Raw genomic sequence first — 15,588 nt, forward strand, 5'->3', positions numbered from 1 at the left:
CCACGGAATTTAGGAAACACTAAATCCTTGATGATACCATTCCACTCTGAATTCAACCCGTGTGAATATGCTCTAAGCCTATGTGGAGAACTAAAGAAATCATTAAGTTGATGATCCTTAGAACCATTACTATCTTTGGAATGAAGTTGCAAGTGGCGCACCTTTCCAACCAAGGTAGCTATTTGTGAACTCAAATATTTAATCTCATTCCGTTGATTTTGGTATCCAATGTTCCTTTCAATTGAAGGACTTATCTCGATTTCATCTTCCAAATTTGCAACAAACACCTGACCACGGCCACGCTGTTTACAAACATTGTTCACAACACTGTTAATGCAAGATTTACCATTCAAACCATACCTGATATACACTCATAGGTTCCAATCAAACCAAACTCAATTTCACAATCAAAGTGCAACCCAATATCAATCCAATTCAAGACTAACTCCCAGCAGTATCAAGAAGCAAGAAGCAAGAATCAAGATTCAAGAACCAAGAACCAAGAATCGAGATTGCAATACAATGTCAAGAATAAGAATCAAGATCAAGAATTGTGTCCAACAATATCAATTCATGCAAATGGGATCAATTCATAAAAACTGATTTAGAATAGTCCTAATGAAAAAAGAAAGTCTAATCAATTTACCATGATCAAGCTGAAAGCGAACAGTAGAGATTGCGACCTTGTAACAGCAGGAATCATGACTGGAAATGAAGGTTCAAACACAATTGATGAGTTTGAAGTGATCAACTCAGTGCGCGAATTAGATTCAACGCTTTGTAGGAGATTTCAAAAACCAGCTAGGTTCGTAAGGCTGATTCGACGATTGTGACGCAGGATTCTATCTAGAGTCGAAGGTCAAACTGCGACTAAACTTGGATTCAAAGTTATGGACAACAATTGTACCCCATTTAAAATCTAGATTCATAACATTGAACCTTAATTTGATCCATAAATGCAAGAATGAAGATCTTTAGCAAGGAGTTAGTTCACAAATTGAGGGTTTCAATTTGTCAAGAAATCAGATCACAAGCACAAATCGATTGAAGGTTCTCCGACATAATTTTTTTCAACTCAGCAAAGTTGACAACTAGGCCAGAACAGAAGTTGGTTTACCAGAATACAAATCAATCTAGGGTTGAGATGTGAACCCAGTTACTATTAACCAAAAACCAATAGGAATCCTTCTTCATCCAGTTGAAATCGATGATCAATGGGCAAGAATCGGGTCAGATTCTCAAGCTTTGATACCAAATGATGATAAGCCTAATCAAGAATGAGAGAGAATTTAGAGAGAGAATTTAGAGAGAGAAATAAGAGAGAGAAATATCTCAATCAAACAATGTTCAATATCTAAAAATTAGTTACAAAGTAGTTATGACTCCTCTAGATATTGGCTACATTTTCCCACCACTAACTATCACATGCCAAGCATAGGATATCCTACATCAGAGTTGCAGTGGCAAAGGAGACTGTATGGTACAAGTTTCAAATGCCAGAGTGAGATGACATTTATGTTACTTTATTTGAGATTCCATTCATTTGTAATTTGTTTTTTATTTGTCCACTTGTTTTGCAATTTTTAAAGATCTACAACTAAATTGTAAATGGTTATTCTATGAGTATAGGTTCTCTATTGTGTAGTGCAACATGTAGTGATTGTGTCATGTCAAAAGTGGAAAGAATTGAGAGCTGAGATTTTATTTAACAAAGCGATATCGTTTGTTGGTTTTTTTTTTTTTTTTTTTTTTTGGTCCTTACTCGCGTGTCTCTTTCTCTCACGAACAAGGGTGAACACTACAACAAAAAATACATTTTATAGCATTCGATGAATGCTATCAAAAGTAAACAATAGCATTCCAACGAATGCTATGTTTTCCCATGTCATTAAAAGTGTATCATTTTTAATAGCATTTATCAAATGTTATCGTTGAACACTATCGTAAATATATTGTTATTCTGTGATAGAAATTGAAAAATTTCTTGAATACTGTAAAATGGTGGGGTGTCATAGATTTGTCCAAAAATTTGTGAGAGTTGGCAACATGGTGGATTGTAATGGATATGATGATGTGATGAAAAGTATTTGGAAATCTCTATTTTATGTAGTTTTGTCATTTATTTGGTTCTCAAGGAATTACCCTGTTTTCAATTAGACATAGATGTGACTACTATGAACCTAAGGAGAACGTAAAAGTTTGAGCAATTTTTTGGTGAAGGTAAAAAAAGAGGCATTATTTTTCAGCATTGATGATTGCTAGTCTTGAAATGTGGGAGTAGGAGGAATGAAAACTAGAAAGCTATTCAAGTTAGATTGGCTCTTATAATGGCAATATTAGTGTTTTCATAATAGGTAGTATGTTGTTTCATTAGAAGTTTTTGTGGTGTTTTGTATTTGTTGTTATGTTGTTATCTTACTAACTAATTCACACTTGTTGATTTGACTTCTTCAGCCATTTGGGCTTTTGCTTACTCTTCTTTTTGTAATAGTCTATCTCTTAAAAAAGTGTTACTTCTTTTGTAATACTAAGCATTTCTTAATCTTCACTTTGTACTATCTTATCTCTCAATAAAGTGTACTTCTTTTGCATCTAAAAAATAGGAAAAAATAATTCATAAAAAAAAAAAAAAAAAAACATTTCTAGATTCTCTACAAATACATTTCTCAAGGTGGAAAAAATAGAAACAAAAATAATAAGATGTTAATTGTTCATGAAGAGTAATTTTTTTAATCTTTTAAAAAATTACCAACTTGTAGAAGCGATCACTGCCCCATAACAACTTTGTCAGCTGGCCATGCAACCGTAGTACCCACAATGTCTTCGATGTAAGTCATGTCAGCAGTAGACCTCCGTAAATATGCTCCAATTTCTCTTGCAAGATCTACCCATACTCTTATCGCATTAGGTCCAATAGGAATGTGATGGACAAGTTATTTTGGATCACTCGAAGACCAACGCTCTTCAGCAACTACTTCCTATGACCTCATCTAATCCATCAACTTTCATTTCTTGTTAGGGGTGTTAGTGTTCTGACTCTTTAGTAACAAGGCAATGACAAATAAGAGAAATTGTCACTTATATAGGGTTGTTAGCTCCCACCCACTCTCTCTATATGTATGTATACACTATGTTAATATGTAAACCCTTCAATTTGGTGATTACCATTGAAACTTTCTTATGTTTCTCTTCTTGAATTCTTCAAATTTCTTTCCTAGCAAATCAATCAGGAAAGCATTGTTCCAGCACATATATTTTACCTTGCTTTGTCTCAAAAGCGTCTCTTCTACTTTCAAAGTTACAATTCCCTGTATATGTCATTGCATTTGCGTTTTTCTTTAACCCATTACTATTAGTATTAGATGGATATTGAAGTGGTAATCTATAGTTGATCTCTAAATAGAAATATACTAATAGAATGGAAATGTATGTGTGAGTGCATGTGCACACACTACTTTCATGTAAAATGGAATGTAAATAATATTTTTACCAAGGGAGAAACTATAGGTTTTGTTGATCCTTCTTCACTTGCTTGATTCTGAAACCAAAAAATAAAAGACAATAATGTAATTTTGTTAAAAGTTAGAAACCTATATAACTAAATTTAATAAATGCATAAAACTACTTGCCTCATTTTTTATTAGATGACTAACTAAGCTCTCCAAATGTGCCACTCTTTCTTTCAATTGACTAGCTTCTTCTTTTACTTGAGTTTTATAACTATTCCTTTGTGAGAGTACACATAATTTAGTAAAAGTAACTCCTTTACTAAGCCCGCTTATTCTCCCACGATTCTCACAACCAAGTATTTTTTGACATAGCATCTTCTTTTACCTTAAGAACAGATAATGATACTGGATCATCAAGTTCAACTTGTTTCAATTTATCCTGAAAAAATAATAACATTATTTTTACATCTTAGAAAACAAGGATGACCAATAGCGGTGCCAAGATATATTATTAAAAAAAAAATTATTGAACAGAGAAATGTTCTTACAATAGTTTCAGCAACAGTTGTGTTTATGTGAATCATGTCCACTACCCCCATAAAGTGGTTTCGTGGGATGTTATTACTTCCCTAATGGCTGGAAGTTATGAAGAATTATACTTGGATCATGGATCCAAGCCTATCTATATATACTTGTGAACATGGCTAGAAATTAGGTTTTTAGTGGCGTTTAAAAACCGCCGCTATATCTATCAAAAACGTTGCTAATTGTTTTCGTGGCGTTTAGTACCAAACATCGAAAATGCGGCCGTCGTCATAGCTTTATGACGCTTTAAAAGCGTCGCTAAAAACGCCGCTAAATGTCCTACCCTAACACCATTATGACATCACTATGATTTAGCGATGTTTTCAAAACGCCGTCATATCTTTTTTAAAACACTAGCCGTTAGCTTTAGAGTTTAGGTGGCATTTCTCAAAACGCCGTGATATCCTCTTTTTTTTAATTTTTTTTTTTATAAAAATTGTGCTAATTTTATGTGATTGAACAAAACAATACCTTTAATAAAATTGAATAGCACAAATATGAAATAATAACTTTCATTCAAATAGTAAATGTAGCATTAATTCACTTTCCCATTCAATTTAATATCCAATCATCATTACCAACAAAATAACATATTCACAAATGATGTTTTAACATTACTCACAAAATAACATATCCAAAAATTGAATTTACAATTCTCAACCAAAAAATCAAATGATTCATAAGCAAAGGACCTGATCCTTGTATTTTACAATAATGTTTTTATGTGTAAAGCACATGCTTCTTGTTGTCACTGTTCTTGTCAGGATGCAGCTCACCAACAAAACGTATAGCATTGACAAGATGATAACATAAAGCATTGAATTAAACATCGGAAAAGACTCAAAAATTAAAAATAAGTTTAATAACACAAGAAGTATAAAAAAAAAAAATAAAAAAAAATAAAAAATAAAAAAATATTGTTAATACATACCCTAAAGCCGGATAACACATAAATAAAACCAAACTAGCATCAAATAACTTGTAAAGGACATAAAATGAGACCCAAATTGACCAAAAATTTGATCGGATGAGGCCCATAGGCACTAAAACCTTTACAAATTCCAAACTTTCACTTTCTAGTTTGCATTCTCTACATCATGTATCTCCCTATTCTTAGACAATGTTAGCAATCTCTAAACTTCAACAAGAGCTCTGCAATTTCAATATTTTCTAAATTTGGACATTTCAAAGAATGATAACATTAAATTAAAACTCAAGATGGTATATAGCATGGAAAAAATACCAAAATCTGCAATATTTATTGATATGAAATTCTCAAAAGCAACCATTCAAGAAAATAAAAGACATCAACAAATATCAAAAACGCAATAAAAGTCAGGAAACAAAATACATACCCGAATAAATAGCCGATGGAGGCATGTGAGCATCACTGAAACTTGGGGATTCAGGCCAAATTCCTACTTTGAGCAGTGCTTAAAATTAATTGCAATTTCATAGAGTGTGAGAGAGATATGTTGCAAATCAATATGTTTCACAACAATTTGAGAGTTGTGTGTGTGAAAAAAAACTCTACTACAATCTTAACAGTGGCAAGAGAGACCGGCACGCCTTTGTTAGCAAAAACAGTGACAAAGAGAGGATTAAAAAGAAAAGTGGACTAGAATGATGAGTGTTTTTTGATTAAACAAAATGAACCTATAATTTCTAAAATCATAATGAAAAGTCTCATTTTAGTTCGAAATCATAATGAAGAGTGAGGAAGGGCATTGTTAGCTCACATACTTGTGACTTCAAACAAACAGAGCATCGAAGAAAATGATAATGGGTACTCATTAAAGAATGAGCAAGTGTTGTATTCAATGAGCACAGATAGTCTGTTTGTTTTCTACTCCTAATCCTAGGAAGAGCCTAGAGGTCATGTCTCCATAATGAACTAATAAATGAACATTGTCTAATTTGTGCATATACATACAGTGATACTAATCAATGAAACCAATTGTTCTCGATAGAAAGGGAAAGACAACTAACCGATATCAATGAAGCCGATAACGACATTAACTTGGTTCTTGGTGGAATACCCAGGGATTTCCATGGTTTCTTCTCCCAAAAGACCCATGAAATCCCATGAATGAGTCGTGTGAAGCCTCCTACGGTTGTTTGGAAACACCGACACCACTCCAGGCATCTCTGTGTTTCAATTTTTAAAACCATGACATTGATTTTTCAGAGCCATGGATATAAATCAATCCATTATGCTAAGAAATGGTAAAGATAATAGTAAATACTACTATTGTATTGACATACTGGCAATTTCAAAAGCTTGGTCCTCTATCAACTTGGCTGTAAAGCCTCTGAAACCATGTCTGTAACTGTAGACATGAGATGCCCTGGCTTGTTCAACACTGTGTCACCAATTGAATGATTCAATCAGCACAACCAAACAATCCTCAATAAGAACAAGAAGAGGAACACAACAATAACATCAAACCATAAAAAAATAAAAATAAATAAAAAGAAAGTGTGAAAACATGACCATCTCCGCTTCCCATATAGACCACATAGACCTGCACACAAGACAAAGTTTGACCCAGTAACATAAATCCGAAAACAAAAAAAACAAAAACAAAGACGTTGAGTGAAAATATCATATCTATATCCACACCTTAGCAAAAAAAAGAGCTCATTTTGCTAAACAACTTAGTCAACCAAGCAATCCCCCTTTTACCCAAGCACTTCCAAGTTTCAATAGGAATATCATTGGGTCCTAAAGCATTATTTGATTTCATCTTCTGGGATTATCGATTAAAAAAAATTAAGTAATAGAAGGAAAGTAATCATGGTGAATGGGCCATCAAATGGAAGCCATTTCCCAAATTATTTGAAGTATAGCTAGTGTTTTTCAGTTCAGAATGATTTCCCTAGGCCATGTCGAATATAATCTATGAAGCACGGACACGGATACGGACACGCATACGGACACGGACACGGACACGGGACACGGCATTTTTAAAAAAATGGGGACACGGACACGGCTGGGGACACAGCAATTTTTTTTTTATATAAATATTTTTATTTTAATACAAGTTAATTATTTTATTTAATTATTATATTTTTAAATAAATATGATTCTATTAATTTATTTATATTTTTTTTCTACTATTTTTTTGTGATTGATATGTATAAGTATATATTATATCTTATATATATACATATTATATAAGATATAAGATATGCCTTTTTATTAATATTAAATAAATATATATATATATATATATTATATATTATACCTAATATATATTTTTAATAATATTAAATAAATACACATATATATATTATACCAAATAAATACATTAATATTAAACCTAATAAATATATATATATGTATATTATATATGAATTAAACCTAATAAATATATATATTATATATATATATATTATATATGAATCAGATCAGATCGAGCAGAGAGATCGAGCAGAGAGAGCGAGAGATGCGATGGCGATCGCGATCGCGAGAGACGCGATCGATGCGAGAACGAGAGAGAGAGAGCGAGAGACAGGGACGAGAGAGAGAGACTTACGGATGGAGGTCGACAGGCCAGGCGAGTCGAGTCGAGGTCGAGGTCGAGGTCATGGGTGGAGGTCGACAGGCGAGAGAGAGAGAGAGTGACTTACGGTGGTCGACTGAATGGAGGTTGACAGGCGACTCGACTGGATCGAAGACCAGGTTTGTGTCTTGACCTTTACTCTTCTCCTACTCTTCTCTTTTGCTCTTTATCTTCAGATTTGGACACGCGTGTCCAGATTTGGTGGACACGCGTGTCCCCGCCGTGTCTCCGCCGTGTCCCTGCAAAAAAAATAATTAAATTAAAGGGACACGCCATCCGGCGTGTCCCGTACGTGTCCCCGGCGTGTCCCCGTGTCCCCGGCGTGTCCCCGTGTCAGACACTGCCACGGCATGAAATCTGGCGTGTCCATGCTTCATAGAATATAATTTAATTTTCTTAGTTCATAATGATTTCTCAGTTCAGAATGATTTCCCTACATCAGGTGATTCAGCATTCTCAATCTTCTCAGCCACTGTAGCAGCTGCTGATGCGGCCTCGTCCAAACCCAACTTTTGCAGCTCATTTAAAAAACCATCAACATCGGTGGCATTAATTTTATACGAGCTGTGGGCAGGGCCTGGGAATGAACCATTTGTTACTTCTTCCTTGTACTCTAAAAGAGCCTTGTTAATGACATCTCCAACTTGCCCATACTGCTTGCAGAATTTGGGGGTTACCTGCAAAAGATAGAGCAATTTTTGTTTTAGTGGGACATATAGCATATGAAGAACATGAGATTGTTAAGCAAGAGTGGCAACAATGGAATTGACCTTGGCATGATGTGGTGTTGCATCATTCCTAGCAGATCATGGTAAACTAACACCTGCACTAGAAAGAGATTTTTAGTAGTGTCCTGAGCTGCCAATAACACAAATTCAATTTATGTGAAATAAGAAGAAAAAAAGCATGCATGACACATGGGCGTAAGTTTATTATTAATAAAATAAGAGACATAAAACGTAGTCTTTTAATTGCAATTTAATAATCGGATGAATACTACTACAGATGAGAATAAGCAGAAAGTAGTGAAATACATAGAGGTTCTCTGTCCTCGAAACAAAATAAAAAATAAATGAATTCTACCAATGGATCAATATCTGGAAAAATTATTAACAGATCACAATTGCCCTTCAAACACAGCTTATAAAGAATTTTCCATTTTTATTGTCCATCAACAATTTGTTCAAGGCTAGTTCAAAATCATTTCATACTAAAGAAAATATGCATAACTATCATTTACTTTTCCAGAATACACAGCTTTTCAAGATAAGCACATAAATTAAAAAAACAAAAAAGTGAGTTAAAAGTGAAGTGTGAATATCATTCCCAAAATTAAAATTGTGTAAAAAGCTAAAGCTCATATAAAGCTCAAAACCCAGCTTAACCTTCTAGCAAATGCAGGACTGACTTAGGAACAACATCTCATTCTGCATGCCAATTGAATCATTTCATAGAATAACATAAAACACATTAAGCATCTGAAGCTTGCTTGCGCTCTTTAATCAATGTGCCTACTGCTCTGAACCAATGCATTAGATTCCGGTTATCCTTCACATAAAGCCAAGCTTGAAGAAAAGGAAAGAGGTTCTCGTTTATACCTCGCTGTGCATCTCTCATCCCTTCGTCAAGATCTCTGTATGTGAATAAACAAATGTGTAACTTCATTTTGGACAATTACGCAGATTTTATCACAAGGAAAAAACAAAATACAAAAAAACTATAGAGTTTAAACATGAAAGTTATTAGATGTTTTGATTCTTAGAAAAATTTCCAGCTTTGATGCCATACAATGACACAATAGATACGTCAAAAAGGTCAAGAAATAAAATAAAAAGTACCATTCTGAATCAGACAACTAGATTAATTGCATTTTATCCTATCTAGTTTATAACCTCAATTCCAAATTCCTTAACCTTTAATTTTCCCTTAAAACCATATATCACTTACAAGAAGGCCAAACCCCACATATTGATGTCATTGAGTCAATCTTGATCGAACCATAATTTTGTATTGCACAACATTCTTTGTAGTTACTTCCATGAATGATGTTGTCTAAATTGGATTCCACTGATAGTTTCGTATCTACTCATGCTATGCACCTATGAACATGTTTAGAATATGTTGGATATAAACAACAAATAACTACAACATTGTTTCTATCGCAAAGCTACTAGCTCCTAGTTAATCAATCAACAAAGAAAAATAAAACCCTCATAAATGCAGTACTAGACTTACTGGAAAACAGGGCCATTGTATTTGGTCGGAACTACAAGAAACCCAGAAGTTTCAAGCTTGGGCCTCATTGAAACAGAGTGAATCCCCAATGCATCAGGGTACAACCCGCACAGAAAATGCAGAGACTCCTTCTGTCCAGGCTTCGAGATATCCTCATGAAGGAACAACTGGTTAATACCGTCTTCACCATCATCATCTCCACTAATAATGTTAGCCAACTGCATTACCCGGAGACTGATCTCCTCATCATCATCTCGATTTCGATTTCAAGATATGAATCACCGAGACCGATCTGAATCGCTGATATCTGAATCACGATCTGAATCGAACTTCGATTTCGATTTCGAGATATGAATCACTGAGACCGATCTGAATCGCTGAGATCTTAATCACGATCTGAATCGAAATCGAAGTGATATGAACTCAAATCTAAATCGAAATCGAAGTGATATGAACTCAGAATTTTAAAATTTCGAGGTATGAACTTCGAAATCGCTCTGATGAATCACTTCGATTTCGAGAGAGAACTTCGATTTCTGAGGATTCCATTGATAAGCAACTGAATCTGGCTTAGACAGTGGAGAGACAGAGAGATTATTTGCGAGTGCATCGGTTCAATTTGGGAGTTGAGATTCTCACATTGTAAAAGGAAGCGCGTGGGACAACACGCATTTGGAGGCGTAAATGAACGCCTCCTATTTATAAAACGGCGCCGTTTTCAATTAAAGAAAAACAGGCCGTTAAATAGTAGAAATGGTGACGTTTTAAAAAACGCTGTTAAAAAAATGCCACCTAAATTTATATTTGCTGTAATGAAACACAGACGTTTTTGTGAATAGAATAGACTTGAAACTCTGTTCCTTCCACTTTTCATATGGTTCTATAAAAGTATTTTATGAGTAATTTTGTTTATACATTCAAAATTTGATGGATCAAGAACAGGATTTATAGGGTTGAACATTATGGTAGGAGGTATTCCTCTTTCTTATTGAATTATTTTAGTTATTACAATTGGTATCAGAGCTATCCTTGTGTTTCGGTTGTTTAACGTTATTGTATTTTTTGGAAGGCCAAATTTCATTTGGCTCTTTTGCTGGACCTTTGTTCTGTCATGTTTGAGAACTTAAGACATTGACAATTTTCTACGTTAGTTCAGTATTATTGTATTTACGCTTCCTAATGCTTCCGCATGTTCGTCCACTCTGGCACACAAGCTCTTAGACGTTTGTTTTGTTATCCCTTGTGAAAGAAAATATACGAATTGCAGGTCATTATAATTTAAATTATATATATAGAGATTTGATATTCTAGTACATAATGATGAATTTTGGGTCCATATAGTGGTCATCATTATACGTGACTTTTGTGGTTGTACCTGTATATTCTTGTACTACTTAACATTTTAACTTTTAAATCAATATAAATATTCACTGTTCGGTTCATCTATTAAAAAAAAATCTGAAACTTTCTAGTTACTTTTCTTGCTGTTAAAGATGAACTGTTGCATAATGTATATTAATTAGAAATAATAACTATTGCATGATGTATATTGATTTGTAGCAATAGTAGAATTCATCTTGATTTGTGCTAGTGGCATTTACATTAATTTAGAATTTTTCCTACTCTAAATATTTTTTATTTAGGAGACTTGTTGTATGTCTTTAAGTATTGTTTTCATTAATTGAAACACACATTGAAAAGAAAAATGCTTAATCTGATTCTGTATAAATCTAGAAGTTCTCATGCTTTTATTTGGATTTATTTAGTTAATTTTAAAAGGCATAAAAGACTTAGATTTATTTCTAGATTTTTATAAGGACATGATATTGAGGATATTTTGTTTATTATAGCTACATGTTTAAATAGTAAGTAAATTCATTTGAATTTCATATAGTAAACTATTTTAACATATCTTTTAAAGCCTTATAAATTTTCATATTCATTGGCATGCTCTCTAATATAGTGTAATATCATATTACATGCATTAAGATTATTTATGTCATGAAAATTTATGTAAAATAAAAGCATGTATACACTGTGTGTTGGACTTATAGAATTTATTTTGTTCCAACTTTTAAGCAAAATCTATTATAAGGGTGAATTACATGTGTTTGGTCTTCGGATTTTTGAAGTGATATTACTTTGATTGCATGTATCATACATTATGTGCATTAAAATATTATGTACTTGTTGTGACCATAAGGATTTGCTCAAATTAATAAATTATGCCATAATTAAAAAAAAAAAATTATTCTATTTTAAGAGTATTCAGAGCATCTTAAGACATAAAGATGCAGTTATCCTCAGTATTTTGATCACATAAAGTTAAAAATTAATTTGGCATTTTTATATTGCAATTATGTTTTATAAATAATTTCTCGGTCCCATAAGAAAGTAGTTATTTATGAAATTTAATTGGAATAAGATAATGGATTGAGTGTTAAAGGGATTGGATGCTTTAAACCCACAGGTATGCATTTTTTTTTTTCTTGAATATTTCGGAATCCATTAGTCTTATTATAAAGTAATAGCAAATCTAATACAGTTTAGTGATCTCTACCCACAAGAAGGTTTAGATGTGTTACTGAATTTGACATTTGTTGATTCAAAACACAGTTATTGTTTCAAAGCATTAATGATGTTCTTGGTAATTGTAATGTTTTCTACCTCTGTACTGTCTAATGAGTCTTCTCATATTCCATTCTTAAACAGTGATAATTTTTCAGAATGGAAGGACAAAATCCTTCTAACATTAGGGTACATGGACCTCGATTTCGCACACTATGTGGATGAACCTCCTGAACCCACAGACGAGAGTTCTACTGCAAAAAAAGAATGCTTATGACAAGTGAGAGCAATCTAATCTCTTAAGCCTAATGCTCATAAAGTCACATATCAGTCAAAGCATTAGGGGCTCAATCTCACTATCTGGCAAGTGGTTGGCTCAATTTATTCTGTTGTGCTCTCCAGCTAAGTTCCCTGTTTGGTTGTGTGGTCAAAAATCAACACCCACACATGGCATTAGTAGCTCATTTTGATTTAGAGCTATATCAAATAGATGTGAAAATGGCATTTTTAAATGGGGATCTTGAGGAAGAAGTAGGGTTACAAATGAACTAAGATATTTGTGAACAAACTCTCGTTCGGTTTGTTTAGGCTTGTTCGAACTCGGTTCACTTACTAAATAAATGAGTTTGAGCTTAAATTTTAAGCTCGTATAACAAACGAACCGAGCTCGAGCTCAGTAATGGTTAACTCGATTAAGCTCACAAGCTTAAATATATATATATATATATATATTTGGGATTTTTACTAGCCGGTCCCAATAATTGAATCTATTACCCATTAAGTCCTAAGTTTCTATCCTATGCGCCAGGAAGTCCTGTTATATTTTTTTATCCCGATTTTGCCCCTACAACCACGGGGTAAAAATCCCTATTTAAATCATCCCAAACACTTTCTAAGTCTTTAATTGTTTATAATATTTATTACCTATTAATTTTTTCGATTTGTACTAACTTTTCTCTTGATCATTTTTACAAAACTCTTCTTCTTTCTCATCTCCCTCCGTCTCTCTCTCTCTAAAAAATATCACCATTGTAGCTATGGTTATGGCCATCCACCCGTAACCACCATCATCGTTCATCACTAACCATTACCACCTCCACCGGTCACCACAACCACCTTCGCCGGCCACTACCACCACCATTTTTCACCAACCATCTCCACCATCGCCGATCTATACTTCACCATCTCTCAACCATTTGACTCGCTCACCTAACATTGTCTTTTTTCTTCCTCTTTGCCATTACCGTCGCTCTTTCTCCATCATCTATCCTTCATCTGCCGTCATCGTTGTTTTTCTTCAATCATCAATCCACCATCTTCAACATCAAACTTCACCAATGGCTTTAAATCTAGTTGTTTTCAATGCCGATCTACCATCTTCGGCGCCAATCTGGTACTTTACATGGTTGCCGATGAGATCGAGACTCTTTCTACAGCGTGTTGGTGAATATCTACACTTGTAAAACATGTTGAACTAGTCTGATAAATTTATCACTAATTTTTGTTCATGTTAGATTTATCACCTGCCTCTCTCTCTCTCTCTCTCTCTCTCTCTCTCTCTCTCTTTATTTCTCTTAAACCAAATCTACTATATCAGTGATAAATGTATCACTGATATATTTCTTTGAATCTTGTGTTGATTTGTGACGATGATGACAAGATTTTTTTTTTTAGTAATCTTTTAACAAACAACTAGTGAGAAATTTATCAGTGAATGTGTTTATCACTGCTAAATTTATTACTGAATATGTCTTTGAATCTTGTGTTAATTTGTGACGATGATAATGCGATTTTTTTTTTTTGTAATTTTTTAACAAACAGTCAGTGATAAATTTATCACTGCGTGTGTTTTTGAATCTTATGTTGATTTGTGATTATGAAGACGATATTTTCTTTTTTTAATTTTTAACAAATAGATAGTGATAAATTTATTAATGAATGTGTCGGTATAAATTTTTTTTATTGGATTTGTCTTTGAATCTTTGCGTTGATCTGCAAATGTAAAGAATTATTTCTAGTAAGGACTCCTTATCCCTCTCCTTCATTTTCTTCATCCTTATTCTTCTCTTTTTCTCTTGTTGCCAGCATGGCGGTATTGATATGGTGCAAATGGAAAATGGCCGAAAAAAATATTGTCAAAGGTTGGAAGTGGTCTTCGGTGGCCGGTTGAAAAAGAGAGAGAAAGAGTGTGTGGAACGGTTGAGCGATTTCTACATGTAGGCTGAACGTCAAGGGTAAAATGGGAAGATGTGCTAAATTATTTTGGGTCAGGACCTCATGGGAATTAAATCAGGTTTAAAGGACCGGCCCATAACTCCCCCTATATATCTTATATTATATAATATATACATTATATATGTCAAAACATTTTGAATTTTTGTTTATATAATATAAATAATATATATATATATATATATATATTACATATTAGGGTAAATTACAAATACACCCCCTAAAGTATGATTAAAATACGAATCACCTCCTGTGGCTTTGGAAATTACATTCCACCTCCTGAGGTTTCTAATTTCATAACAAATCGCTTCTTTTATTAATATGAAGTCAATTACCAGTTTTTAATGATATTAGAAATATGTTTCAATTAATATTTTAGGTAGTTTTATTATTGTATAAGAGAGTAATTATGAATTTTATTTTTTTTAGTTAATTTTGTTAAATAAAAAATTCTAACAAGGTGGTATTTGTAATTTCTCAAATCATAAGGGGCAATCTGTATTTTAAACAAATCTTAGGGGGTGTATTTGTAATTTACGCTACATATTATATTACAAGTTTGGAAGCTTGTGCATGTGCTTGTCTTGAGAAATTGTGCTGCTAACATCTTCATTTTATAAGCAATGAGCCTTTAGCATGCTTCTTCCTTAAGCGATGGAGGACTTTTGGTGCAATTCCATTCAATAACGAAACGACGTTATCCAGTAAGTAATGTTTCAAACAATTTGGAGTCCCACATCGTTTACACAATGTATTTCAAAGATAGAGAGATCTCTATTTAAGTGTAGTAGGTTCTAGCCTTCCATGGGTGTCACTTGGCTAACAAGCCATAACAAACCGAACCCAAGTCAGACAAATTTTAGGTGGGCTGAGCTTGAGCTCACATATTTGGGCTCGCTTCGAGCTCAAGCTGAGCTTGAACACCTTCAAAATAAATCGAGCCGATCTCGAAC

General features: G+C 33.5%; 1 protein-coding gene across 7 annotated transcripts; it reads right to left on the reverse strand.

Moving 5' to 3' along the window:
* Window positions 1–3,640: 3,640 nt before the first annotated feature.
* Window positions 3,641–10,495, reverse strand: LOC114318788 (cucumisin). Of its 7 annotated transcripts, none has more exons than XM_082899025.1 (8): window positions 9,836–10,495; window positions 9,199–9,233; window positions 8,371–8,423; window positions 8,038–8,277; window positions 6,300–6,559; window positions 6,024–6,182; window positions 5,390–5,452; window positions 3,641–3,888 (listed from the first exon to the last, which is right to left on the reverse strand). In XM_082899025.1, the coding sequence occupies exons 6-8, from the start codon at window positions 6,178–6,180 to the stop codon at window positions 3,884–3,886; spliced, it is 225 nt and encodes a 74-aa protein (XP_082755151.1). In that variant the 5' UTR covers window positions 6,181–6,182; window positions 6,300–6,559; window positions 8,038–8,277; window positions 8,371–8,423; window positions 9,199–9,233; window positions 9,836–10,495; the 3' UTR covers window positions 3,641–3,883. The 7 variants fall into 7 exon arrangements, 4 of the variants coding, with proteins under 4 accessions (XP_082755151.1, XP_082755150.1, XP_082755149.1 ...); XM_082899024.1 differs by lacking the exon at window positions 3,641–3,888 and adding an exon at window positions 4,923–5,186 and having other exon boundaries at window positions 9,836–10,494; XM_082899023.1 differs by lacking the exon at window positions 3,641–3,888 and adding an exon at window positions 4,923–5,186 and having other exon boundaries at window positions 5,390–6,182; window positions 9,836–10,494.
* Window positions 10,496–15,588: the final 5,093 nt, after the last annotated feature.

This window comes from Camellia sinensis, chromosome 12, assembly GCF_055761805.1.
Source record: "Camellia sinensis isolate YWXY chromosome 12, ASM5576180v1, whole genome shotgun sequence".
Taxonomy (NCBI): domain Eukaryota; kingdom Viridiplantae; phylum Streptophyta; class Magnoliopsida; order Ericales; family Theaceae; genus Camellia; species Camellia sinensis.